Consider the following 17,379-nt stretch of genomic DNA (forward strand, 5'->3'; position numbering starts at 1 on the left):
CAGGTTGTGGCAGGAGAGTGCTCTGTTAGGAGAGGATAAATGTCACACCACTACATTCTCAGTCAATTCTGATGGACAAATGTTTTATTCATACTTTCTTTCCAGCCCTGATTATAATCACACACACACACACACACACACACACACACACACACACACACACACACACACACACACACACACACACACACACACACACACACACACACACACACACACACACACACACAGTAGTAACAAGAATAAATCTGTTTCCAGTACAAAATACTATAATTCCCATAATGCTCCGCTTCATTGGCATTAATCCTCGATGTAAACAGAAGTGAGAACAAAAGTCTGTGCTTTCAGGATTTCTGCTACAATAATCTCAGATATGGAACTAAGACAGTCTTGCTATATTAATGCTTAATTTGATCTACTGTTAACGTAAGTACATATGTAATCCTTGTTATATTTGTTCTTATTATTGAGTCTGCCACAGTAGTTTGGTCGTTTGCTAGCTAGACAAATCATGCTAGCCAACGCTAAAATTGTAGTAGCTATCTGGCTGCAATATCTACTTAAATGTTCTTTAGTTACAAACGTCATATTATCATGTCATCCTTTCTTAATAGATTAAGTGAGCATTTGCATCAACTTTAGCAGAACTGATTTTATTTATTTTTACTGGTTTATTTTTGGTCCACCATATGTCAAGATAATCGCAGCTAACCTAGCCACATTTCTGGGTGATTAACGTTCATGTTTGTGGGTTCCATCAACGCGACAAGTTGGTTAATCATTAGCTAGCTATATAGTACATCACGAGAACAACTAACGTTACAACAGCAACATCGACGTAACAAGCTATATCTGGCATTTCTGCAATGGCATGTTCTGTCGCTAGTTGACAGGTGTTTGGGGTAGGGTTAGCTTAGCTAGTTATGTCAAGAATTTGGGTAAACTGTGAAGGGATTCTAGCTACAAAAATTGGCTAGGATGGGGGTAGACCCCCGGAGAGGGAAGTAGAGGAAAGATAAATTGACAAACTGCAGCATACCACTTAAAACATTAAACTGGTCCCTCTTTTCTCTCTCTTCTTTATTGCCATGTTATAACCAGCAGCACACAGCAATGCTGACCATATTTTGCTTTTATGAGAGATTTGCATTCAGAAATGCAAGCTGGCTCACTTTCGAGGGGCTGATGCGGTTTCTTCTCTCAGTAATTATTTGTCCCGTTTTCGAGAAGATCCTCTGAGGGAACGGATGTGGCCACTATGCAGAGTCTCCCTGTCATGACTTTAGTATGCCATGGGTAAACAGAAGCATTGTTCTTCCACCAGCTCAGAGGATCTGCAGATCTATTTGGAGGAGGGGCTCCTCCAAATAGGATCGGACCTCCATTATGGCATCTGCTGAGGGATTCCTTCGTGCTGCATCCCCAGTTGCTCTCTCGTCAAACAGCATCCAAACAGCAGACGTTTGTGGCACTACTGCTGGTGCTTCTGCCCCATCTGATCCCTCTTCTTCCTGTTGCCCTGGTGACTGAGCCAGCTGACTGCTGGGGCTGTCCCTCCCTGCTGCTGAGGTTATTCTTTCAAGAGCCTCCTCAATCGGTCTGGCATCACTGAAGGCTAACTTCTTAAATGTGTGGTCAAGTGCAGTGGTTTCTGATAGCATGTGATTATATTCCATTCTGTGGAACTTTCTGTCCATTGATGAACATAGGGTGTCCATCAACTCTGTCACATGTCCTGTGGTTACATTTGCTTCTCTCTGGCAGCTAGCTGTGATCTCCTTACACAGGAGTATCATTTTTGAGGCTGTCACAGCTGAAAAGAGCAAACAGTAACTTATTAGTTCAGGTTCATGTTTTGTCTACTGATACTACATTCTCGTCTACTGCTCATATACATATATAATACTGGATTAAATAATGATGTAGTAATAACTGCTTACTGTACCTCACTCCACTGATCTCCACAGTGACCTGCTCAAAGGGTTCCAGGACTCTGCACACCTCCACCACCACCTCCCATTCCTCTTGGGTCAGAGCATCAACAGGTGCATTGACAATGGCCAGGTTAGAGATGATGGCATCCTTTGACTCAAGAAACCGCTTCAACATATAAAATGTTGAATTCCACCTTGTAGTGCAGTCTTGTTTAGGCCTCAGCTCAGGCATCCCCATCTGGAAGTATTCCACAGATGCTTTCACTTTGTCCACAGTGGGCTTCATCACCGTCAAAGCATCTCTTACAATCAGGTTGATTGTGTGGGCAAGACATGGATGATGGGTCCATTTTAACATTTTCATGGCTTTGGTTAGGTTAGCTGCATTGTCGCTAACACAATAGACCACTTTTCTATCTACTTGCCATTCTCTGGCCATTCTCAACAGTTCCTCTGCCAAGTTCTCTGAGGTGTGTCTGTCGCTGAACTCAAAGCAGTCCAGAAGTCAGCGAGACATCGAAAAATCTTCAATGTAGTGACATGTAACCGACATGTAAGAAGTGGTTACCCTTGATGTACAGCATTCAGTGATAAGGCAAACTGCAGTAGCTTTTTGGACACTTTCCTGCACTGAAGCCAGTGTGCTCTCGTACAGTTGTGGAATAACTGATTTTGAAAGGGTTTTCCTGCTTGGAATTGTGTACATTGGATTTTGACTATTGCTATAATTTCTAAAACCTCTGTCCTCCACGATCGAAAATGGCTGGAAATCCGTGGCAATCCTTTTAGCCAATGCAATATCAATTTGGTCTTGTTTTGCTACAGACATAGACTTTGGCATAAACTGGTCTATAGAAGACTGCGTTGCTGTGGGTCGCGGAGTAGGCCTACTTGACTGAGTGGATACATCTCCACGTGTGGAGGTGCTGGCTCCACCACTATCACTAGCAGGCCCGCTAGTTTATCGAAGCTCCGCTACAGCTAGCTTCACAGTTGGGTGCACAGTTCTCATATGCCGGTGTAGGTTGTGCGTAGAACAACTTTTTATATGAGATTTTGTTTTGGCAAATTCTACACTGTGCTCTAACATTGTCTACATTATTAAAATGCATCCAAATGCTACTGTGCTTCCGACTCATTTTCCAGCTGTAGTTTTCACAGTTGTCCTTCGTCTCTCTCTTTGGCTGCTAAGTGTGTGACTGTGAGTGAGTTGGCTCGGCCCTCCCTCATGCATCTTTGGTTCATTGATTGACAGGAACAACAGGTGAGGCTGTTAGTCTGAGCAGACAGTCAGAACGAATGTGTGTGCGCTTGAGCATTTAGGCCTATATTATTATTATTTGTATTATTATTATGTATATATTTTTTCGTTCTTTAAATTAGTTAATTCTATTCATTTAAATCTTTTGATTATTCATATCTTAATTTTTGAATTTTTTTTATAAATGGATTCGTCTCTTCTGATATGCGAGCCGGCTCCCAACGTTCATCTACAAGAGCCGGCTTTTAGAGCCCACTCGTTTGCAAACGGCCCATCACTATTGCGTTCAGTCTGCATGGTCAATGCAACAATGTTGATGAGAACAATGCTGTTTTCACTTTGCTTTTTAATATAAATCCACTAGCGTTCTATAATGACACTTAGTTTGCGTGTCTTACATCAGCAAACAGCTAGTTTGTCCTTTCTTAGCAAGTTGCCCTAAATCTTGTGAGACGCTAATTGGTAGCCGCTAATGCTAATAGCTAGCTAATAAATGTACTGCATAAGAGCAAACGTAGCTAGCTAATACAGCATGATAATACCAGTGATGGTGTAGACCTAAATCGGCATGTTGTTTGTGCAACAGTATCTTCTAAATCGAAGAGGAATATGCAAGGCAAGAATATGTTAGCTACATGAAGTAGCTAAGAGAGAACATGCAATGTAGCCAAAGCTTATAGGGTCCCCTAGGAAACACATATCAACACTTTAGTTCCTACCCTGTCACAATAACTCCTCCCTGGCATTTTAATTCATTGTCATCTCAAACAACGCTGTATTCAGAGTTCCCACTATTATATTCTAACAATAGTGTTAGTATAGTCATTCTATTTCCATGATTCCAACAGTTTTGCTCTAATTCACAAGTCAAATCGCAATTGCAACATTTGGTTAAAAGTAAGTCCTAAATTATTTGCCCATATCGTGCAGCCCTATGTGGCAGTGTGGAAATTCTTTGATGATTCCAAGATGGCGTAGCAGTCGGTCGTTTGTTGTGTTTGTCTTTGTCTTGTCCCGTGTCTTATCCCGTGTAAATAGACGTTTCTTTTTCTCGTATACATTTTAATCTCACTTTCTATCTACGAACTAAATATACTTTCCTGCAGCTCGCCTCACCCAATGTGGTACGGATCTGCTATTTAAGTTCCTTATAACTGGAACCTCCGTCAGGAGCTAACTAGCTACTAGTCTTTGTTGGCCACGGCTAGCGGTCTTCACCTTTTAGCTCAGACAGCGCCAGCTTTGGCTCGACAATACATGCCAGTCTGCACAGCGCAATATCAACCCAGAGCATATCGGACTGCTTCTCTCTACCACATCACCGGATTCCTGCCGCTCTAGATCATTACACCGGATCATCGCAGCTAGCTAGCTGCTGCCGAGTGACTACTGTTAGCTAACGCCTCTGTCCCGACGCAGGCACCAGTTAGCCTTGAGCTAGCCACGAGCTAGGCCCATATACCAGCTAATTCTAGGGCTACAATACCTCTTTTTCCAATTGGCCTGGATCATTTGTTGTTGACGCGGAGCCCCGCCGATCCATCACGACTGGTCTGCTGACGTGGTCACCTGATGTGGTTTCAACAGGCTTTTCCGTTGCGATGTCGCCGAAGACCCATCTTCTCGCCCCGGCCCGCTAGCGTTCTATGCGCCGTGTCTCCCTCTCGCCTAGCGTAGTACTGACTACTAAACGGCTCCCTGACTCACCTATTGCTGTTCTTTGGACCCTATGATCACTCGGCTACACAGCTGATGCCCCCTGGACTGTTTCAATAACACGGTACCTCATTTTGTTTATCTGTCGGCCCCAGCCTCGAAATCACGTCCTGTATGTACCTAACTGACCTGCTCTGCCCATTCATTGCCATTTACCCGTTGTTTTCTTGGCCCTCCCGATCAACACCTGTGACTGCTTTATGCCTCTCTCTAATGTCAATATGCCTTGTCTACTGCTGTCTCGACTAGTCCTTATTGTTTTATTTCACTGTAGAGCCCTCAGTCCCACTCACCTTGCCTTAGATAGCTCTTTTGTCCACCCCCCCCCCCCCCCCCCACACACACATGCAGAGACCTCACCTGGCTTAACTGGTCCCACCAGAGACGAAACCTCTCTCATTGCCACTCAACGCATACGTTTTCCTCCACTGTACTCACATCCTACCATACCATTGGCTGTACGTTATGCCCTGAATATATTCTACCAAATATGCTCCTTTTATTCTCTGTTCCCAACACACTAGATGACCAGTTCTTATAGTCTTTAGCCGTACCCTTATCCTACTCCTCTGTTCCTCTGGTGATGTAGAGGTTAACTCAGGCCCTGTAGACTCCAATACCACACCTATTCCCCAGGCGCTATCATTTGTTGACTTCTGTAACCGTAAAAGCCTTGGTCTCATGCATGTTAACATCAGAAGCCTTCTCCCTAAGTTTGTTTTATTCACTGCTTTAGCATACTCCGCCAACCCTGATGTCCTAGCCGTGTCTGAATCCTGGCTAAGGAAAGCCACCAAAAATTCTGAAATTTCCACCCCCAACTACCACATTTTCCGCCAAGAACTGCCAATGGTAGCGGGGTCGCAATCTACTGCAGAGGTAGTCTGCAGAGTTCTGTCATGCTATCCAGGTCTGTGCCCAAACAGTTTGAGCTTCTACTTTTAAAAATCCACCTTTCCAGAAATAAGTCTCCCACTGTTTCCGCTTGCTATAGACCCCCCTCAGCCCCCAGTTGTGCCCTGGACTCCATACGTGAATTGATTGCCCCCGATTTATCTTCAGAGTTCGTCCTGTTAGGTGACCTAAACTGGGATATGCTTAACACCCCGGCCGTCCTAGATGCCCTCAATCTCACACAAATGATCAAGGAACCTACCAGGTACAACCCCAAATCCGTTAACACGGACACACTCATAGATATCATCCTGACCAACCTGCCCTCTAAGTACACCTCTGCTGTCTTCAACCAGGATCTCAGTGATCATTACCACAAAAATTACCGAAATTACAGGCTAACAATGGACAGAGAGATAGGCCTGTGTTCATATTTCTTCAATGCCAAATCAGAGTGTCTTGTTTGCAACGAAACTGCAAGATTCATCAACTGAGACCATATAAACTGAACAAGTTCCACAGACATGTGACTAACATAAATGGAATAATGTGTCCCTGAACAAAGGGGGTGTCAAAAGTAACAGTCAGTATCTGGTGTGGCCACCAGCTGCATTAAGTACGCAGTGCATCTCCTCCTCATGGACTACACCAAATTTGCCAGTTCTTGCTGTGAGATGTTACCCCTCTCTTCCACCAAGGCACCTGTAAGTTCCCAGACATTTCTGGGGGGAATGGCCCTAGCCCTCACCCTCTGATCCAACAGGTCCCAGACGTGCTCAATGGGATTGAGATCCGGGCTCTTCGCTGGCCATGGCAGAACACTGACATTCCTGTCTTGCAGGAAATCATGCACAGAACGAGCAGTATGGCTGGTGGAATTGTCATGCGGGAGGGTCATGTCAGGATGAGCCTGCAGGAAGTGTACCACATGAGGGAGGAGGATGTCTTCCCTGTAACGCACAGCGTTGAGATTGCCTGCAATGACAACAAGCTCAGTCCGATGATGTTGTGACACACCGCCCCAGACCATGACGGACCCTCCACCTCCAAATTGATCCTGCTCCAGAGTACAGGCCTCGGTGTAACGCTCATTTCTTTGACGAAAAACGCGAATCCGACCATCACCCCTGGTGAGAAAAATTGCGACTCGTCAGTGAAGAGCACTTTTTGCCAGTCCTGTCTGGTCCAGTGACGCCCATTGGCGAAGTTGTTGCCGGTGATGTCTGGTGAGGACCTGCCATACAACAGGCCTACAAGCCCTCAGTCCAGCCTCTCTCAGCCTATTGTGGACAGTCTGAGCGCTGATGGAGGGATTGTGCGTTCTTGGTGTAACTCGGGCAGTTGTTGTTGCCATCCTGTACCTGTCCCGCAGGTGTGATGTTCGGATGTACTGATCCTGTGCAGGTGTTGTTACACGTGGTCTGCCACTACGAGAACGATCAGCTCCCTGTAGCGCTGTCTTAGGCGTCTCACAGTACGGACATTGCAATTTATTGCCCTGGCCACATCTGCAGTCCTCATGCCTCCTTGCAGCATGGCTAAGGCACGTCCACGCAGATGAGCAGGGACCCTGGGCATCTTTCTTTTGGTGTTTTTCAGAGTCAGTTGAACGTCCTCTTTAGTGTCCTAAGTTTTCAGAACTGTGACCTTAATTGCCTACCATCTGTAAGCTGTTAGTGTCTTAACGAAAGTTCCACAGGTGCATGTTCATTAATTGTTTATGGTTCATTGAACAAGCATGGGAAGCAGTGGACGTTTCGTTTTTTGCTGCGTTTATACAGCCTAATAAGCAATTAATTCTAAAACACAGAGAAATACATTTCATAAATTACAAATGACATGACCCGCCACTGGACTAAATAAATATATATTTATTTTCAATCCATCCGTAAGACAGATACATTTGCTTATTTCTTAGCAATTTGTGAAAAAAAGGATTGGCCCAAAGTTTTACTACTAGCACTCTTGAAGATCAACGGGGAATATTTTTCTGTCTTGCTTTTCTAACTCTTGCCTTGTGTGTCTTTTTGTCTCCCCCTAATGCACAGGTCCTGTATGTGGCTGGGCCTGTAGCCTGCACTGTGTTGGGCACAATCCCCCGAGCCAGGCGGGCTTCTGGGACCGCTTCCCAAAAGCCACACCCAGCCCACTGCTCCCCTGACCCACTGTTCCTTATGCTAACCCTTCTGAGCATGTTTTACTATATCTGTCTGCGGCGCCGGTCCAGGAGCGGAACTCGGGGTGAGGCGCTGACCAGCAGGCGCGCCGTGGAGTCAGGCCACAGGGCTACCCTGCCCATCAGCGTGGAGGTGGAACAGTATGCCAAAGGTATGATCATTCACCTGCTATTGTGCCCTTGAGCAAGGCACTTAGTCCAAACCTTTAAAATAGCTCCAGATATGCTGCACTGGAGCCGACACTGTGTGCTCCTTCCATAATGTGTGCTGTGTGTTTGTGTGCTATTGTCTGGTGGATTGGGAGCAGATGGACTAACCTTATCCTATCCTATAGAGGTGCTGGACTTCAGCTCCCACTACGGCAGTGAGAACAGCATGTCGTACACCATGTGGAACCTGGCCGGCATGCCCAACGTCTACCCCAGCTCTGGGGACTTCACCCAGACGGCCGTGTTCAGGGCCTACGGGACGTGGTGGGAGCAGTGTGTCAGCGCGCCACTGCCCTTCCGCCGCACGCCCAAGGCCTTCCACAGCCAGGACTACATCGAGCTGGCCTTCGAGGAGCCCGTCTACCCCACAGCTGTGGAGGTGCTGGAGACCTACCACCCGGGGGCTATCGTCCAGATCATGGCCTGCTCCCTCAACCCCTTCTCCCAGAACCCTCCCACCGACGTCCGGTAAGGACCAGTGGTGGTGTGGGACTCGGGTTGTAGAAATGTCTTCTTTTTTTGCTTTTCATCCATAGCCACTTTTACACCTTCCCTGTATACCACCCTGCATCCCACTGCTGGCTTGCTTCTGAAGCTAGGCAGGGTTGGTCCTGGTCGGTCCCTGGATTGGAGACCAGATGCTGCTGGAAGGGGTGTTGGAGGGCCAGTAGGAGGCACCCTTTCCACTGGTCTAAAGAAAAATAGCCCAATACCCCAGGGCAGTGATTGGGGACATTGCTTTGTGTAGGGTGCTGTCTTTAGGATGGGATGTTAAACGGGTGTCCTGACTCTCTGTGGTCACTAAAGATCCCATGACACTTATCGTGAGTAGGGGTGTTAACCCTGGTGTCCTGGCTAAATTCCCAATCTGGCCCTCATATCATCACGGTCACCTAATCATCCCCAGTTTACAATTGGCTCGTTCATCCCCCACTCCTCTCCCCTGTAACTATTCCCCAGGTCGTTGCTGTAAATGAGAATGTGTTCTCAGTCAACTTACCTGGTAAAATAAGGGTAAATTTATATTTATTTGCTTCAATCTCTCAACACAACTGGTGCTTCTATTTGAGTCAGTCGTCTATTTCCTTAATGCACACAGCTTTTGCTTAAAACATTTTTGAAAAGACTACCACGTTGTTTATTGTAACCATTAAAATAACAAGTCTATCGGAGGTTAGACTTGCAAAGACTAGGCTGCCTATCATACACCCCAATTTCGCCCTTCAGCACCATGGAGAGCAGTATCGGCAATCACCGAAGTCCCGTTTTCTTTTTGGTGGCATCATGGCTTGCAACAATGACAGAATTTTGAAAGAATGTTTTTAATGTACATGACCGTAGGAATATCAAAGCTGTGTCCATGGTAACCTCAAACAATTCATTTAGACCCAGCGTTTATTTGAAACAGGCGTTTATGTGCTGAAATGTGTGCAGATGCCCGACTATTAAAATGTACGTGTGTGTGTAGAGTCAGTATGAATGTGTATGTGTGTGTGAGCAAATTAAGGACTGAGTGAGTGTGTGCATAGTCGGTGCAAAAATAAAAATGTAATACAAGGTTCAATGCATATAGTCCGTGTAGCCATTTTGTTATCTGTTTAGCAGTCTTATGGCTTGGAGATAGAAGCTGGTTAGGAGCCTGTTGGGGTCAGACTTGTTGCTCCGGTACCAGCTGCTGTGCGGAAGCAGAGAGAACAGTCTATGGCTTGGGTAGCTGGATTCTTTAACAATTATCTGGGCCTTCCTTTCATACCGTCTGATATAGAGGTCCTGGATGGCAGGGAGCTCGGCACCAGTGATGTACTGGGCTGTCCGCACCACCCTCTGTAGTGCCATGCGATCGAGGGCCGTGCAGTTGTCATACCAAGCAATGATGCAGCCAGTCAAGATGCTCTCAATTGTGGAATGTAGTTTTTCTATTAATTAGTAAATAGACCAATAAGAAAGAGAGTTCCAAATCTCTCTGCCAATAACAGCTAATTTTCAGTTTTCCCCTCTCCACTCAGACCACTCTGACAGTCCTAGCAAAATTCTTGCTTGAGAAACTGCTCTTTGCTAAGAAGCTATTTTGTTTGTTTTCAATTAAACGGCTGGATTGGACCTTTTTAAAGTCATGCTTGCACTTTTATTTGTATTTCTTTTAACATATGGGTAGTTCTGGGAATCTAACCCACTGTCCTGGCGTTGCAACCGCCATGCTCTAACAACTGAGCTACAGAGGACCACAACGAAATTTGTGTTTGTACTCTATTGGCTGGTTTCCCGGACACAGATTAAGCCTAGTCTCAGAATAAAAAGCACTTAGATTCTCCATTGAGCCCGTTTTTATTAGTTCAGGACTAGGCTTAGTATGGGCAAACTGCCCTAAGTGAATGTCTCAGATTAAAGAGCGGTGAGTGTGTGTGTGTACCTCTTGACAGGTGTACCTCTGTCTGTCCCCAGGTGGGAGGTGTTGTGGGCTGAGGAGCCCACCAGGGTGCTGACTCCCCAGGCCAGGCAGTTCTCCCCCAGCATCACGCAGCTGAGCTTCCCCACCAACTTGATCCGCGTGGAGGTCAACAGCTCCCTGCTAAAGTACTACACGGAGCTGGACGCCGTCGTCCTGCGCGGCCAGAAAGAGAGGCCCATCCTCTCCCTTTATAAGATGCCCAGAATCGACATCTGTGACCTGAGTGACAGCGATGAGGAGCTGTCTGACCCGGGAGTCTCCTTCAGACAGGCCGGGGATGGCAAGCACATTAACCTAGGGAATGGATACTTTGATAAACTGCCCTACGAGGTGGGGAGAATACGCTATTAGACACTCACATATACTACAACACTCGTATATGGTTGCTGGCAGCATTTTCTGTCCACGAAATGGCACTGAAATTTGAAAAAAAAGGTTGGCAATAGTTACAGGACAATTGCAAGATGCTGTTTTCCCAAACAATTCTCGCTTTGGTTTTAAAGATGGACTATGCAGAAATCGCTCCGCCATTTCCTGTTTGCAAACATGTGACTAGTTTGCCTGATTTCAGTTTGTGACTAAAACAAGCAAGTATAGTGTAGAGAATCATTGTACCATCTAAACTGCTATGAAATATATTTTTCATAACCATTTTCAGCTGTTTGAAGCTGGTGTACAAAACTGAAAGTAAAAGACAGAAACGAAACTTAACAATAAAAGCATAGAAATAGCACACACAGAACAGATATAATGCTTCTTAAATGTGGTTTTAATGAGAATGACAGATCTATGACATATTATATATAATTTCTATGTGAATTCGGTTGGGTCTCCCAAAAAGTGAAAATATTTATGTTTAGGGTATCTTGGGCAGTTTTTGTACTTTGCCAGGACTTAATTTGACAAAAGATGTCTCCCATAGACCGACACATACTGTCTTGGACCCATGGAGATATTTGATATTAAGCTTACAAAATAGTAATTTTCATGTTATAAAGACATGTCATATTTTCGAAGACAAGCTGTTCTCTTGGTTTTATGTACTACTCTCCAAACCGCTGCCACTCACCTCACTGAAATACAATATAGCTATTAGCTGCCAGCTGAAAACCTGTTGAACACACAGCGTATTGTTTATTCACTGCACACATACACACCTATTCTCTCTCTACCTCTGTCTTACTGAGAAGCACACTTCCATATTGCACAAACAGGCAGATTCACTGCCACGCTGAAACTCACTGCCACAAGAATATTGCTTTGTGTGTGTGTGTTCCACATACACTTTTTTTTTATTATTCTGCTCTGCCTGACATCATCCCTTCTGTCTCTTTCTTGCTTTTTTTCTTGCTTAGCTTGTCTCTCTCTTCCTCCATCATTATTTATCTGTCTCCCTCTACCCCCTCTCCCACCATCCTCCCTTCTCTCTTATTATCTCTCTGTAATTCTCTCCCTCCTCTCCCCCTGCAGTTGATCCAGCTGATAGTTAGCCACTTGACCCTGCCCGACCTGTGTCGCCTGACCCAGACCTGTAAGCTACTCCACCAGCACTGCTGTGACCCCCTCCAGTACATCCAGCTGAGCCTGCAGCCATACTGGGCTCGCCTCAGTGACACCTCCCTGGGCCACCTGCAGGGCCGCTGCACCCTGCTTCAGAGGCTCAACCTCTCCTGGACCGGCAACCGTGGAGCCCTCACCCTCACCGGCTTCAGCAGGTGAGGCATGGGGCTGGGGGGACTAGAGAATCTGGACATTTGTGGTTCATCGGTCTCTGTCTTCAGAGTGGCATGTGTGTGCCCATCACTTCCGTTGATTTCAGGGTGAGGAACCGTCTGTGTAAATATTGGATTATAAATTGTGCCTTTCTGTATTTTACTTGTGCTAAAAATCTTTATTCTATTCTACTGAGCCATTCACTTTATGTTCGTATTCTTACCTTTTTATTATTTATTGTTGTTGCATTGTTGAGAAGGAACCTGCAAGTAAGCATTTTTTACTTGGACAGTGTATACCATGTGTATCCCGTACATACAACTAATAAAACTTGAAACTGAAACTAACATAAAGTTGTCAAATCCTGACCTTCCGTGTTAATGTTGTTGCCACGCCACAACACAGGTCTGACCCCCTCCCCCCCTCCTCCCTCTCAGCTTCATGAAGGCGTGTGGTGGGAGCCTGGTGTGTCTGGAGCTGTCGTGTTGTCACTTCCTGAGTGAACCGTGTCTGGAGGTCATCTCCCAGACGTGTCCCGGGCTGCAGGAGCTCAACCTGTCCTCGTGCGACCGCCTCCACCCGCAGGCCTTCACACACATCTCCAAGCTCACCCGCCTGCGCCGGCTAGTGCTCTACCGCACAAAGATAGAGGTACAGTGCCTTCAGAAGTACCCTTTGACTTATTCTACATTTTGTTGTGTTACAGTCTGAATTTTCAAAATGGTTTAAAAAAATAAATAAATCACCTATCTACACACAATACCCCTTAAACCTCTCTGGGATATGTGGGATGTTAGCGTCCCACCTCTACAACAGCCAGTGAAATTGCAGGGCGCCATATTCAAAACAACAGAAATCTCATAATTAAAATTCCTCAAACATACAAGTATTATACACCATTTTAAAGATAAACCTCTTATTAATCCAGCCACAGTGTCCAATTTCAAAAAGGCTTTACGGCGAAAGCATACCATAGGATTATGTTAGGTCAGCGCCTAGTCACAAAAAAACATACATCCATTTTCCAGCCAAAGAGAGGAGTCACAAAAAGCAGAAATAGAGATAAAATTAATCACTAACCTTTGCTGATCTTCATCAGATGGCACTCATAGGACTTCATGTTACACAATACATGTATGTTTTGTTCGATAAAGTTCATATTTATATCCAAAAATCTCAGTTTACATTGGCGCATTATGTTCAGTAATGTTTTGCCTCCAAAACATACAGTGAGTTTGCAGGGAGCCACATCAATTTACAGAAATACTCATCATAAACGTTGATATAAGATACAAGTGTTTTACATAGAATTGAAGATACACTTCTCCTTAATGCAACCGCTGTGTCAGATTTCAAAATACTTTACGGCAAAAGCACACCATGCAATAATCTGAGTACAGCGCTCAGCCACCAAAACAAGCCATACAGCCATGTTGTGGAGTCAACAAAAGTCAGAAATAGCATTATAAATATTCACTTACCTCTTCATCGGAATGCACTCCCAGGAATCCCAGTTCCACAATAAATGTTTGTTTTGTTTCGATAAAGTCCATATTTATGTCCAAATACCTCCTTTTTGTTCGCGCGTTCAGACATGACTTTTCACTGTGAAAGGGCTTTATCTATGTTGCTTGGTGATACGGATTCGCACACATCCTTGCACTTTGAAGAGCGATGATGTCGAGGTGAGTGAAATAAGTAAACAGCAGTTTGGTGTTGTCAATGTTTGATGCTGTGAGATTAGCAAATCATAATTTGGTTGGTACAGGTGAGCACATCCGTGCCAGCGGTCAAGATCGAATGATTGCTCTCTGTCTCATGGAAATAGTTTTAATGTTTAGCTGTGTATAGTCAACTAACTAGTTGGTTGTTTTGTCTTGTTTCTACCAATGTAATTATATGGAAACTGCTTGCTATAGCTAGCTAGCTAATTAGTTAGTCTGTCAGGCAAGAAAAGTTGTGCATAGCGGTAAATTTGGACAGCGCTCACGAAGCGTCAACCTCAGCTGTCACTTTCACTACTACAGACAACCTGCTAACTAGCACTGCAAACTGTCCCAGCTTCGTAACAAATCAGCTAACATTCGTGAACTCTAGTTAGTCTGTCAGGCAAGAAGGCAAGAGTTGATTGGAAGAGAGAGGGAGTGTGTGGAATGGGAGGTGTGTTGCTAACTGTGTCACCAGTGGCGGAACAAGAGTTTTATACATGGGGTGTCCAGGGGGTGGCCAAGGCTACTTCAGGGGGTCCATAGACCATTACAGAAAATGTGTGTGTAACCCTAACCTGGCATCTGAGGAGCATGAATGAATCCTATGATTGCTGATTAGAGGTAGAAGTGATAATTCACTAAATCTGGAGTTCTTCAATGTGGCAGATAGTGTGATCAAAAGGGTTACTTCACTAGAATTCTTTAACATACTATGAATAGTCAGTGTCTCTACCTCGGAACTGCAGCTCAATTTCTTTCTTTCTCTCACACACACACACACACACACACACACACACACACACACACACACACACACACACACACACACACACACACACACACACACACACACACACACACACACACACACAATGTACTCACATACTGGAGAGACTTGGGTCACTCTGTTTTCATGAATATATCATCTGTGTCTATAAGTGTTATAAGAGTCTATAAAATATTTTCAGAAAATTAAGCTCAAGCACCAAGGAGATAAGATAGCATTTGTGTGTTACATAAATTACATAGTTTATTTACAAAAAAACACTGCAATTTGACATACCTGGTATCAAGCAGAAATGGACTTGAAAAATAAAAAAATATTTTGATGCCCATCAATATTACAAACTTACAGTATCATATTTGTGCCCATATATATTATGTTAACTAATAGCAAAGAAAAGTTTTGGAATTGGCCTAATCAAGACCAAATGAAATCTGTGTGACATGATACCCTTTGGATTGATCATTTTAGAAAGTCAGTGTACTAGTTAGTACACAGTGCAGGTTTTAATCATGACCAGAGGGAAAGCCTAAGTGCCAAATTATCCTAGGTAGATTTAAAACAGCATAATTCTGCGGTTCTGGTGAGAACTGGAAAAATGTTTCACAAATTCATCCATGTTGAGGGAGCGTGCCCTCCTTGACTCAACACTGAGAATTCCGAGGAGACTTAACATGTCATCAACCATTGTTGTCTTATGGTGGGTTTTTAATCAGTTTTAAAGCTTAGAAGCTTCTCTCGCAAGACGCACTGCTGACTGGTGTAACAGAAATCTTACAATGTCAAAATAGCTCATGGAAGGCCTATTTATAAGGTTCTAGAAACACAACAAAGTCAAGGAGAGTAGACAATCTGTCCCTTCCACTTTTCTCTCTCCTATTAAGAAGCCGCTTGGTTTGATGAAACCTCATGTTTGAGGTCCTCTAAGTCTGACTCAAAGGTCTGAGCAAAGGGAAACAGAGGCTCCTCATTCAAGAATGTTGTACTCTTTGGGTTGAGCGACTGGACCCCTTCCATTATCTTGCAATTCTTTGAAAAACGCCTCTGCAGCTCAGCTGTGAGACTGTCAAGCTCCTGATAAAAGATAGCTCTTTGGTGGCTCTCACCATCACTTTGGTCTCTATTTTTCTGTCCTACAGTGCTCATCATCAATGAGTCGTAAAATCTTAAGCTTGTTTTGGGTCTTTTACACACTGTACACTTATTTTGCAGTGCTCTGCAATCTCTTCAACTAGGGATGCACAATATATCAGTGAACATATCGGAATTGTCCGATATTAGCTAAAAATGCCAACATCGGTATTGCATCGGCAAAGGTTAATGCCGATGTTAAAAACTGATATCAAAGCTACCCTGCATACCTATATAACGCACAGTTGAAGTCGGAAGTTTACATACACCTTAGCCAAATACATTTAAACTCAGTTTTTCGCAATTCCTGACATTTAATCCAAGTTCCCTTTCTTTGGTCAGTTAGGATCACCACTTTATTTTAAGAATGTGAAATGTCAGAATAATAGTAGAAAGAATGATGTATTTCAGCTTTTATTTCTTTCATCACATTCCCAGTGGGTCAGAAGTTTACATACACTCAATTAGTATTTGGTAGCATTGCCTTTAAATGGTTTAACTTGGGTCAAATGTTTTGTGTAGCCTTCCACAAGCTTCCCACAATAAGTTGGGTGAATTTTGGTCCATTCCTCCTGACAGACCTGGTGTAACTGAGTCCGGTTTGTAGGCCTCCTTGCTCGCACACGCTTTTTCAGTTCTGCCCACAAATTTCTATGGGATTGAGGTCAGGGCTTTGTGATGGGCACTCCAATACCTTGACTTTGTTGTCCTTAAGACATTTTGCCACAACTTTGGAAGTATGCTTGGGGTCATTTAACATTTGAAAGACCCATTTGTGACCAAGCTTTAACTTCCTGACTGATGTCTTGAGATGTTGCTTCAATATATCCACATCAATTTCCTCCCTCATGATGCCATCTATTTTGTGAAGTGCACCAGTCCCTCCTGCAGCAAAGCACCCCCACAACATGATGCTGCCACCCCCGCGCTTCACAGTTGGGATGGTGTTCTTCGGCTTGCAAGCCTCCCCCTTTTTCCTCCAAACATAATGATGGTCATTATTGCCAAACAGTTCTATTTTTGATTCATCAGACCAGAAGACATTTCTCCCAAAACGTACGATATTTGTCCCCATGTGCAGTTGCAAACCGTAGTCTTGCTTTTTTATGGCGGTTTTGGAGCCGTGGCTTCTTCCTTGCTGAGTGGCCTTTCAGGTTATGCCGATATAGGACTCGTTTTACTTTTGTACCGGTTTCCTCCAGCATCTTCATAAGGTCCTTTGCTGCTGTTCTAGGATTGATTTGCACTTTTCGCACCAAAGTACGTTCATCTCAAGTAGACAGAACGCGTCTCCTTCCTGAGCGGTATGACGGCTGCGTGGTCCCATTGTGCTTATACTTGCATACTGTTGTTTGTAGAGATGAACGTGGTACCTTCAGGCGTTTGCAAATTTCTCCCAAGG

At 44.5% G+C, this 17,379-nt stretch overlaps 1 protein-coding gene across 1 annotated transcript in view; it reads left to right on the forward strand.

Annotated features, from left to right (window-relative positions):
* Nucleotides 1–275: 275 nt before the first annotated feature.
* Nucleotides 276–17,379, forward strand: part of LOC106584038 (F-box/LRR-repeat protein 4-like) — a 33,771-nt gene continuing 16,667 nt past the window's right edge. The window contains exons 1-6 of the mRNA XM_014168851.3: nucleotides 276–426; nucleotides 7,854–8,133; nucleotides 8,317–8,659; nucleotides 10,634–10,970; nucleotides 12,111–12,355; nucleotides 12,791–13,004. Coding sequence (XP_014024326.1) covers nucleotides 7,980–8,133; nucleotides 8,317–8,659; nucleotides 10,634–10,970; nucleotides 12,111–12,355; nucleotides 12,791–13,004 — 1,293 coding nt within the window. The 5' untranslated portion in view covers nucleotides 276–426; nucleotides 7,854–7,979. The remainder of the gene's footprint in view (nucleotides 427–7,853; nucleotides 8,134–8,316; nucleotides 8,660–10,633; nucleotides 10,971–12,110; nucleotides 12,356–12,790; nucleotides 13,005–17,379) is intronic.

The sequence above is a fragment of the Salmo salar genome, chromosome 02 (assembly GCF_965601325.2).
Source record: "Salmo salar chromosome 02, fSalSal1, whole genome shotgun sequence".
Classification (NCBI taxonomy): Eukaryota; Metazoa; Chordata; class Actinopteri; order Salmoniformes; family Salmonidae; genus Salmo; species Salmo salar.